Below are 10,535 nucleotides of genomic sequence, written 5' to 3' on the forward strand. Positions count from 1 at the left end.
GTGGGTGGGTGTGTAGCGCTGGGTCTACATACATCCTGGTACACTACACCGGTCTTGGTCATACAAGTATAGCCCGCCCATATACGGGCACATCCCTGTTCGCTAGGTGAGAGACCCCTGCGTCTCGCTCTATCACACCGTTTGTCCTACCGCACGTACCAACCCAATAGTCCTTCCCTGCGCCTATTATCCCGTTTTGTAACCCCGGATTGTGATTTCAGAGGGTCATTTATCCAGGTTGGAGTTTCAAACCGGGATAAAAGGGTCCCAACGAGGTGACTGAAAGAGGACTAAATCCCTCGAACCCGGATAAAAGGGGGTCTTTTATCCCGGTTGGTGTTTCCAACCGGGATAAAAGGGTCCCCACGAGTTAATACAAAAGGATAGTATCCCCTATATAGTCAGATGTGGTGTGTAGGTGGGATGGCAAGGAAGCTACACGTGAGGCTGGAGGTTGTGGGTTCGAATCCCACGCAGCGCGCAAGCGCATATTTCGCGTGACAAAAGATCCCCTTTTGTCCCGGTTGGTTTATCCCGGATGGTTTTCGGGAGATTTGCACCCTACCAACTGGGACTAAAGGTCAATTCTCTACTTGTGGCCGGGATCACCAATCGCGGAGACGTAGCCGCCGGTACCGCCACCGTGCGTCGTGACGATGACTGAGGATGAGAGACGGTGGTCGCCACGGTCGGTGCAGTTGTGACAGTTAATGCAAAGACAAGTTGGGTGCGCACGAACTGCCTCGGTGGTTGATGAAAGCCAAAAAAAAATTCTGTCCGATCTTCCATACCATGGATGACTCATCGCTAGCTGTGTCGATCGAGCGGATCGTATCATCGCGAGGATCATAAGCGTGGATCTGATTCGTCGATCGATCGCTATGTAATCAAGATTTCGAAAAGCAGTCAACCAAGATAACGGTATCATCGCGAGGATCATATGCATGACTGCGCCTTGTTAGCTTAGGGTGTGTTTGGTTGCATGCACCATATGATGCATGTATGGATGATTCTGGATGGGATGGTTCAACCAATTTGCTTGTACCATATGGTTCATCTAATTAGTAGAATAATGTATTAAGTGGGATGGACTCATCCTGGATGAGTGGGTTCAATTCACCCAACCAAACAAAAGGATCATTATTATTTTGAATCATTTCATACATGAATCAAATGATACAACCAACCAAACGCACCCTTAGTGGCTTGCTGTCCTAGTACAAGCAGCGTCTAATAATCCAATTATAACATGAGTGTACACAATAAAATAATTTTTGTAAGTGCAGCGCAAATCAAAAGAACAAATATATCCATCTGTCTTTGGTGGCTCAAGAGAGTTTATTTATAGGACTGCCAAGAGGGAAAATGTTATTATAACTGGAAAAGAGCATCAAAGGGGATTGTACCGTACACACTTAAAAACAGTGATTGGAAGTTGGAACCCATCCTCTCTTAATTAATCTCTAGACATAACTGAAACTAGCAAGAAAAAAGAATCATGCATGGCTAATCTCAATATATGTTCGTAAATAGTTTTAACCTTCAGTTTGGTGCTTCATAAACAAATTTCCAGTATTTTTCTACAGTGAAAAAACAATTAGTGAAAATAGATTAACCTATTCTATTCAACGATGCACATATAACCCATTCTGCAAATATACTAATGAATTAATTTAGTATAGAAACATACGCATATCAATACAATATCATAACATCATAATCTAATTTATGATATATTAGTGTTCGAAAAGGACTAGTATAAAAATAAAATATTTGAGGGTCAACTTCACCTATGGTATGAGTATACATAAGTAGTATATACAGTATAAGGGTATTATGGTAAAAAAATAAATGGCATCACTATAATATTTTCTTGACACGAGCATAAAGTCTACAACATCATTCCATTTGGAATCACACTTTTTACAACGTAATAATTATTACTAAATTACCCATAATAGATGGTTAGATTTTCTCTATACTATATCTAAGTGGTACTCCATACTATAAAATTAATGAGCTAAATTTATAAATAAATAATAAAATATAGTAAATTGATAGCCCGTGCAAATGCACAGCTTGATGGGCTAGTGCTCTTAGCTTAATTGTGATACACCCAAAGTGTTGTTTCGGTGCTTTCTGCACGTAGCTAATTAAGCTGAGCTAAGTGTGATACGCTTCAATATATATATTGATCTTTTAACTTCCTGAAATCTTCCTGCTATGCGTCACATCCCTTCCTACAAAACTAACGGTCATGTCCATCTTGCACACTGTAGCTTTCCTAGTGCATTGCGCCAACTTCATGAAGAAAACAAGAACCAAAGAATGTCCTTTACCGTCTGCATCGCTTGCATCGTCGTGTTCAACTGGTTGCCGACGTCGTGGCGATCGACATGCAGATATCTCGTTACTGGCAACACGCACGTTCTTGGTTTCCTCGGTCGATTGTCTGCTCCATCGGCCGCTCCAAAGTACTAGTCCTGCGAGACGGGCCTTTTAAGGACCGGCCGGATCACGAGAGCAATAATCCACCATCAGCTCCAGCCACGCCCGCCCGCAATGGCGTCGCACCGGTCGCTCGTGCGCCTGCTGGTGCTCTGCCTTCTCTGCGTCGCTTCTCTCGCGGCCAAGCGGCGCTATCTCTCCGTCAGCTTGGACGAGCTGCTCAGCTCCAAGGCTCACGTCGACTGCCCTCCCACGAAGAAGTCCGGTACGGATTACGAACCCTGCATCTTCCTGAACAAGTAAAATGTACGGCCGGTTTCTAAACTTGTAATAGGGTGTCATCTAGTCTTTAAACTGTCAAAATACATTTTCAAATCCACAAACTTGTTTCAGGGTGTCATCCGACTCCTTCAACTCTCATAACGCTATTTCAGGTTCCCTAACTTATCCCAAGGTGTCATTCGAGTCCCTAAACTTTAAAAATATATTTTAAGTATTCTCGGCAAGCCTCTGTCCTCCCCAATCAAGCATCAAGCAACACATGCATGATCGTTGGCATAAGGTGGGTTGAGAAGGTAGTGAGAAAGAAGGAAGAACTATCATCAGCATAGGTGACAAGTTTTGAGGTTTGAAAATATATTTTGAGAGTTTAGGGATCTGGATTACACTCGAGGACAAGTTTAGGTAACTAAATATGCATTTTGAGAGTTTCGGGACCCGGATGCCACATTGTGACAAGTTTAGGGATATGCAAATGCATTTTAAGAGTTTAGAGACCTGAATGACACCTCGAGATAAGTTCAGGGACCGGAATGACACCTCGAGACAAGTTCAGAGACCGCACATGCAAATATATTTTAGGGAACGAATGACATCTTCATTCTAGTTCAGTACTGCGGGAATTGGCAAACTCTAAAGCTTGTAGCACACTAGCAGTATGTCAGCGCTACGCATGACTCCCTACCAAGCCCAGCAGAGAAAAATAAAATAAAATACACCGATGGTCCCTGAACTTGTCTTATTGTATCATCCGGATCCCTAAACTCTCAAAATGCATTTTCACGTTCCCAAACTTGTCCCGTGGTGTCGTCTGGTTTCATAAACTCTCAAAAATGTATATTTAGGTCCCCAAACTTATCATCGGGTTTTCATCGGAGTCCCTAGACTCCGAAAATACATTTTCAAATCTTAAAACTTGTCACATGTTGCTGATGTCAACGCTTCCTCCTCGCTTGTTGCCGTCACAACCACCTTATACTAGTGATCGCACATGTATTGCTTGGTGCTTGATTGGGGATCTTAAATGCACTTTGAGAGTTTAAGGACTTGGATGACACCTGTTGGGGACCTAAAAATGTGTTTTAAGAGTCTATGGACCCGATAGCATCTGAGACAAGTTCATGAACCTGAAAATACATTTTGATGGTTTAATGACAAGTTCAGAAACCACATGTATATTTTACTCAAAAAAATAGTTCGGTTTTTTGTTTGAGCTGAGGCGAGAAAAGATATTCCAGTCCGACCAAACGCCATAGGGTGAGCAGCTGCGACAGATATCATCCGAGGCTGAGGTGACACGGCTCAATCTCAATCTTTTTGGGTGCGGATCTGAGAATTGAGGTTGAGCCACGCCATAGCATTGGCAGCTTGATGAACCTTACTCTCCCGGTCAAGTAGGACAAGTTTTAAACACCATTGCGGTTGAATGATATAAAAAAACTACACAAGATATCTGATGTATATATTCAAGACTTTAAATAATATCGTTGTAGAGTGAAGATATCACATAATCATACCAACAATTCATATCGAAAACTCTATTTGTATGATATGAAATAATTGGCAGAACATAAAGGAAAAAAATATGTTCATCATGATTTTACATGTTCACCTTTGAACATATTGATTTTAGAGTTACAAATTAAGTAATGTTTATATAGAAATCATGCATGTTTATCTAATATATCATGGTTTATCAATTTATCAGTTCCATATGATGTATGAATTCTATCTAAGAAATCTGCATAATTTATAAGCACTTCTAGAAAAACTTTTACGAACGCTTTGCCATATGGTTTCATAATTCCACGTGGTTTCTACCGAATATATTCCTTGTAAAATATGTTGAACAAGCCACTAAAGGGTCCTTAATTTTGATTATAAATAGTACCCAGCTATATTTACAGAATTTAGGTAAGATTAAGGAATTATGTAAAAAGTCCAATTTGCATCTGTGCATCAACAGCACCTGCCGTCCTGCTCGCCACACACATGTACCTTTCTACATCTTCCATAGGCTAACCGTCGTTGCCGCCAGATTATGTTGGCGCGCCCGCTAAATGCACATGCAATCAACACCGAAAATTTAACCGCCACGATTTTCATTAGCGCCAAAAAATTCAAGACAGCACCGACAGCCCACAGCATTAAAAAACTCAAATAATTACGGCACCAAGATCAGCGTTTTTTTACCACCACACCATCCAGCGCCCAAATTAAATTGAACACAGTATGCTTCCTTTTCCGGCGGCTGAGAGTGGCTGTCAATGTCGTGCCACGAAACAGCTTCCAGACCATCTGAGTATGGTGGTGCCATGAAGGGAGCGCAAGCAGCACCTGACTGCTGTGGAGTAGACAAGGGATTGTAGTCACGAGCTTGGCCAGGGAAGGAGATGCAGGGGCATCGTTGGCACCTGGGTCCTTGGGGGGGGGGGGTGCGCGCGAAAGAGCCGTCATTGAAATCATTGTTGACTTCTTCCTCCAAATCAGAGGCAAAGAAGAAGTCGGCACCCCTACCCACCTTCGAATCTTGAGCAAAATCGACTCCTTCATCAACCACAGCTCTGCGGTTCTGATCGCGGACATTAACCTAAAAACCATACCGCCCAACTGGTACGCGTCATCAAGTTTATCGTTGCACACCTCCTCGTCGGCTCCCCCAACAGCCCCCTTCCTCCTCGACACCCACCATCCATTGCGGGGTTTCTAGGGATTCCTCCGTGACTGCAGCTACATGGTGGATGCAGCGGTTATTGTGGGCGGATCTTGCGTTGATTTGTTGCAGGGACATAAGGAAGGCCGCGGATCGAGCTCCGATTCTATCTGCAGCAGGGAGTAGAACGGGCATTTGGGTTGACGAATTAGGGTGACGATCAATAATATCTCTTGTCATAATTCTAAATTTTTTTACTGTAATCATTGCACGGGTCCTATAATTCAAAATCGTTCATCACCGTTTTCAACAATTTATATGCAACTATCGTCTTAGGTTTGCAGTTTGGAATATAAGTGATAGATAATTTTTCATACATGGCAATTGGGGACACCGCCACCTGACTCTCTCTACTGTATTCGAATGTTGCGCAGTGACAACTTCTGGCAACAAGCTCACGATCCCTGCTAGTTGCGCCATACCAAAATGCTGCGGCGCCGGCGAGTCAACCGGGCGTCACGTTATCAACCACGACAAAAACCGGCTGAGCACTCTGCTCCAGAGGTCCTCCGTCTCATCTGCGCCACCATCTGCGCCACCATCTGCGTTGGCAGTCCCCATCCCCAGGACGCCGCTATTTCCATTTCCTCCAGCTCCATCGGTGCGCCCCTTCCCCGGGATTCCATTTCCATTTCCTCCAGCTCCGTCGGCGCGCCCCTTCCCCGGGATTCCATTTCCATTTCCTCCAGCTCCGTCGGTGCGCCCCTTCCCCGGGATTCCATTTCCATTTCCTCCAGCTCCGTCGGCGCGCCCCTTCCCCGGGATTCCATTTCCATTTCCTCCAGCTCCGTCGGCGCGCCCCATCCCTGATACTTCATCTGCTCAAGCTCCGCGATCCTTCTTCCCCGGGATTCCACTTGCTCCAGCTCCGTCGGCACGCCCCTTTCCCGGGATTCCATTTCCATTTCCTCCAGCTCCGTCGGCGCGCCCCTTCCCCGGGATTCCATTTCCATTTCCTCCAGCTCCGTCGGCAGGCCCCATCCCTGATACTCCATCTGCTCAAGCTCCGCGATCACATCATTTCTTCCCCGGGATTCCACTTACTCCAGCTCCGTCGGCACGCCCCTTTCCCGGAATTCCGTTTCAATTTCCTCCAGCTCCGTCGGCACGTCCGCCCTTTCCCGGGATTCCATTTCCTCCAATCTCAGTTTCTCCGGTAGCGCCGCCAGCAGAGCCGCCGGCCGTGACGATCCCGGACAGCTCCGGGGCGTACCTCGACACGCTGGAGTTCGTGGTCACCGTCGGCTTTGGAACGCCGGCCCGGGCGTACGCTGTCGTGTTCGACACCGGAAGCGACGTGTCGTGGATCCAGTGCCAACCGTGCTCCGGGCACTGCTACAAGCAGCACGATCCCATCTTCGACCCGGCCAAGTCCTCCACCTACGCCGCCGTCCCCTGCGGCCACCCGGAGTGCAAGGCCGCCGGCGGGCAGTGCGACAGTAACGGCACCTGTACCTACAAGGTCGAGTACGGCGACGGCTCGTCCACCTCCGGGGTCCTATCCCACGAGACACTGTCGCTCACGTCCTCGAGCGCTCTCCACAGCTTCGTGTTCGGCTGCGGCGAGAACAACCTCGGCCCGTTCGGCGACGTCGACGGGCTGATCGGCCTCGGCCGCGGCCAGTTCTCCCTGTCCTCGCAGGCCGCCTCGTCGCTGGGCGCCACCTTCTCGTACTGCCTGCCGTCGCACAACGGCACGCAGGGGTACCTCACCATCGGCTCGACGCCGGTGTCCGACAAGGCCGCGTACACGGCGATGGTGCAGAAGCCGGACTACCCGTCCTTCTACTTCGTCGAGCTCGTCTCCATCGACATCGGCGGGTACGTCCTGCCGGTACCGCCGACAGTGTTCACGAGCGCGGGAACGCTTCTCGACTCCGGCACGATCCTCACCTACCTCCCGGAGCAGGCGTACGCCCTGCTCCGGGACCGGTTCAAGTTCACCATGAAGCAGTACAAGCCGGCGCCGCCGACGGACATCCTCGACACCTGCTACGACTTCACGGGCCAGAGGGCGATCTTCATACCGGCCGTCTCGTTCAAGTTCAGCGACGGCGCCGTGTTCGACCTCGACTTCTTCGGGGTCCTGCTGTTCCCGGACGAGGCGACGGCGATCGGGTGCCTCGCGTTCGCGGCGAGGCCTCCGACGATGCCGTTCAACATCGTCGGCAACACGCAGCAGCGGTCGGCCGAGGTGATCTACGATGTCGCTGCGGAGAAGATCGGGTTCGTCCCGGCCAGTTGCTGAGATCGATGGTTGTAGGTTGGAGAAATAAGCGAAGAGCGACGTGTGTTGGATGTATTTTGTTCTGTTCGATATGGTTCCAACTAGAAATAAGATGAACCTTCTGCAAAAATATATTTTTCGCTTTGGGCTGTTCAATAATTCCTGTGCCGTATCGGCCGCGTGTTGAATGCCTGTAGTAGTGGTTCGAGAATACGCCGGTACTGTTCTACATCACAAGTTTTTCATATGGTCAAGGTTTGGTATATGAAGAGACAACACGTGGATACACATGAGCGGTTCCCCTCACAAAAGTTTTAAGTTGTTACGAATTTGATTTTTGCCTTCGGTTTGATTCAGCCGACTACCTTGTACCAAAACGATAATATTTTTTTCATACGACATTGAAACGAGGCATTCTCTGATGCATTGGAAAACTAAAGACGCATCAGGTCCAAGCTCCAGAAGTCTCGCGGATCATTCTGTATCGTCATAACAAGATGTCACGTCACCAATTTTACGTCGTGTCGGGCCTTGTAACATGTCGGGCCTTAACCACACGTCATAACAAGATGTCACGTCACCAATTTTAGATCGTGTCGGGCCTTGTAACATGTCGGGCCTTAACCACACGTTGCTGGCATCGCCTGTTTGCCCTTAACACTACCTCACCCCTTTTTCATATTAACTCAGTAGTTACCGTATTAGACACTCGGGTTTGTTTAGTTATAGTTTTGCAGTGATAAACATATGTAATTGTAGCGTAGCGACAAGTTCTTTTACTAATCCATGACATCTATTTTTTTCTTCTCGACTGTGGTGATTAGTCATTTTAAGATCGTGTTATTTCACTTTCTTGCTTGTTTTCGTCGATTTGCTTACAGGTAAAATCTTTTTGTCAAGATTAATCAAATTGTGCTTGGTTAATAACCAACAAAATAGCTAACAATTGAAGGGATTTGAATAGTGTCTAAGCGAGAGAAGTGCTTCCTTGGCCGCCCCAACTGAGCGCACCCCGGGTCCTTACCTGCGCTAGCTTTGCCGAGCACTACGCCGCTCCATGTCAGCCGCTGCGTCACCTGTTTGCATGCTGTTGACACCAATTTTTGACCAAAGTGAACCGAAGAGGATAAGGTCCTGACAGCCGATGAAGGAGAGAGAAGGAGCCCAGTGACTATTTCGCATTGACCAAGACTAGCCGCAGGTGACCAGGGTTCCAGAAGCCAATAGAAGACCGGTGGAGGTCCGATCCAAATTGAAATTGACTCCACCAAAAAAGAAAAAATGTGGAGGTGTAAATTTAGTAGTTTTTAATTAGTTGTAACAGTTCACGTCATGATCGACTAGGATTTTAGGTTGCTCCAGGGTATAAATATAAACACATGAGCCTTGTAATGAATAATCATCAATCACTTAATACAACCTTTCAGCGTCACGCCGCCAAAATTCTAGGAGTAGGAGTAGAGTAGTTTTGACAAGTTCCTTCTTGCGCGCACGATTGCATCAGCTTCGATCTCAGGCGACCTTGTAAGTACCGTCACCTGGTCATTACGACCTCTATCAGAACTTTCTAAGTTAAGTCTTATATTATGATATACGGTTGTGTGGCTAGTTATCGAGTTATGTTAGATTGCAAGTATAACTTTATAGGGTTTGTCCAATATTCCGTTTGTCTTTGACATTGCTCACAGTTATCGAGTTGTTTGGTTTTATTAAGTTGCATCGTATTGATCTCTTAGTTATATCAAGCGCTCACAGTTATTGAACAGCTTAGATATCGTTAGGTTATCTTCATTGGCTCCTTGACCTTGTTTAAGTGTTCACTAGTTATCTGATCGTATCAGCTGGTTAGATCTTGCATACTTTTTATTGCTTTACATATGCTAGGTCCGATAGATCTTTACTCCTGCCCCTCGTATTGCTAGCTGTCGGATCCCTAACATCAGAACGCTACTGTTGAGAGCCGATGCATCGCCTGGGTATCATCCATATCTCACAAAAGCGTGATGACATCATCGAGCCGATAAGTGCGCGTATGAGGCCTTGCTACCGCAAGCTTGTCTGTTAATTTAATGAGCTGAAGTTGATGTCCTCTCATTCGTGTTACCTTGTCTAAGTTCAATGCACTTACCATGACATTAATTAGATTTGTTAGCTTAATTAGCTTGTAAGCGGTAGGCAAGAAGTCCTTGTTTGGTGTGTTCTAATCTCTTAGATTAATAGATTGATATCAATACCCTCTCATTCATGTTACCTTGTCTAAGTTCAATACACTTATCAAGACATTGACTAGCTCTGTTAGTTTATCTAATGCGCGCATGGTGAACAAGGGCTCCTTTATGGCTTCAAAAGCTTTATCTTAGCCCGTCGGCTCATATAGCGGATGGCACATGCCATTAATGCTTCATTTAGTTACACCGCATGATTACATTGAATATCTATTTATTGTGGTGTTTATTCCAAGAACACCTACCCATGAGTTCGAAAGGCTTCACCGCTTATTGGCTCAGGAATTTAATGTTTACCTTGTCAATTTTCAGGTCAAATTGACTAGCACACCTTGCACCACTTGCGAGATCTTCAGGTCCTCCGTGTTGTTCAACGCAAAAGTCTGAAGTCTAGTTTTTGCATCAACACGCTCTTGGCACGCCCAGTGGGACCAACAATCAACAACCGTCATTAGTGCTCGTCGTTGCCTCAACTTCGACCAGATGGCCGGTGAGCCTGTTGATGACCAAGCTGATCCTTAGGCTCCCAAGGTGTCGGTGTTTTAGACCGGCAACCCGCCTAGGGGGTACCCTAGGTGGTCTTTAGTGCGGTAAGGGCCGTCGAGAATCAAGGAGTTAATGGTGATGCAAGAAACACGATTTA

The 10,535-nt window shown here is 46.5% G+C and overlaps 1 protein-coding gene across 1 annotated transcript; it reads left to right on the forward strand.

The window, feature by feature from the left end:
• Window positions 1-2,562: 2,562 nt before the first annotated feature.
• Window positions 2,563-7,899, forward strand: LOC101771487 (aspartyl protease family protein At5g10770). The gene is made up of 2 exons (XM_004966873.2): window positions 2,563-2,713; window positions 5,815-7,899. Exons 1-2 carry the CDS (start codon window positions 2,563-2,565, stop codon window positions 7,686-7,688), a joined length of 2,025 nt encoding a protein of 674 aa, XP_004966930.1. The 3' UTR covers window positions 7,689-7,899.
• Window positions 7,900-10,535: the final 2,636 nt, after the last annotated feature.

This window comes from Setaria italica, chromosome IV (genome assembly GCF_000263155.2).
Source record: "Setaria italica strain Yugu1 chromosome IV, Setaria_italica_v2.0, whole genome shotgun sequence".
Taxonomy (NCBI): domain Eukaryota; kingdom Viridiplantae; phylum Streptophyta; class Magnoliopsida; order Poales; family Poaceae; genus Setaria; species Setaria italica.

Coding starts and splice junctions, on each gene's coding strand:
- LOC101771487 (XM_004966873.2), top strand. CDS start 2,563: ATGGCGTCGCACCGGTCGCTCGTGCGCCTGCTGGTGCTCTGCCTTCTC. Junction 2,714..5,814: donor CCCTCCCACGAAGAAGTCCG/GTACGGATTACG, acceptor AATGTTGCGCAG/TGACAACTTCTGGCAACAAG.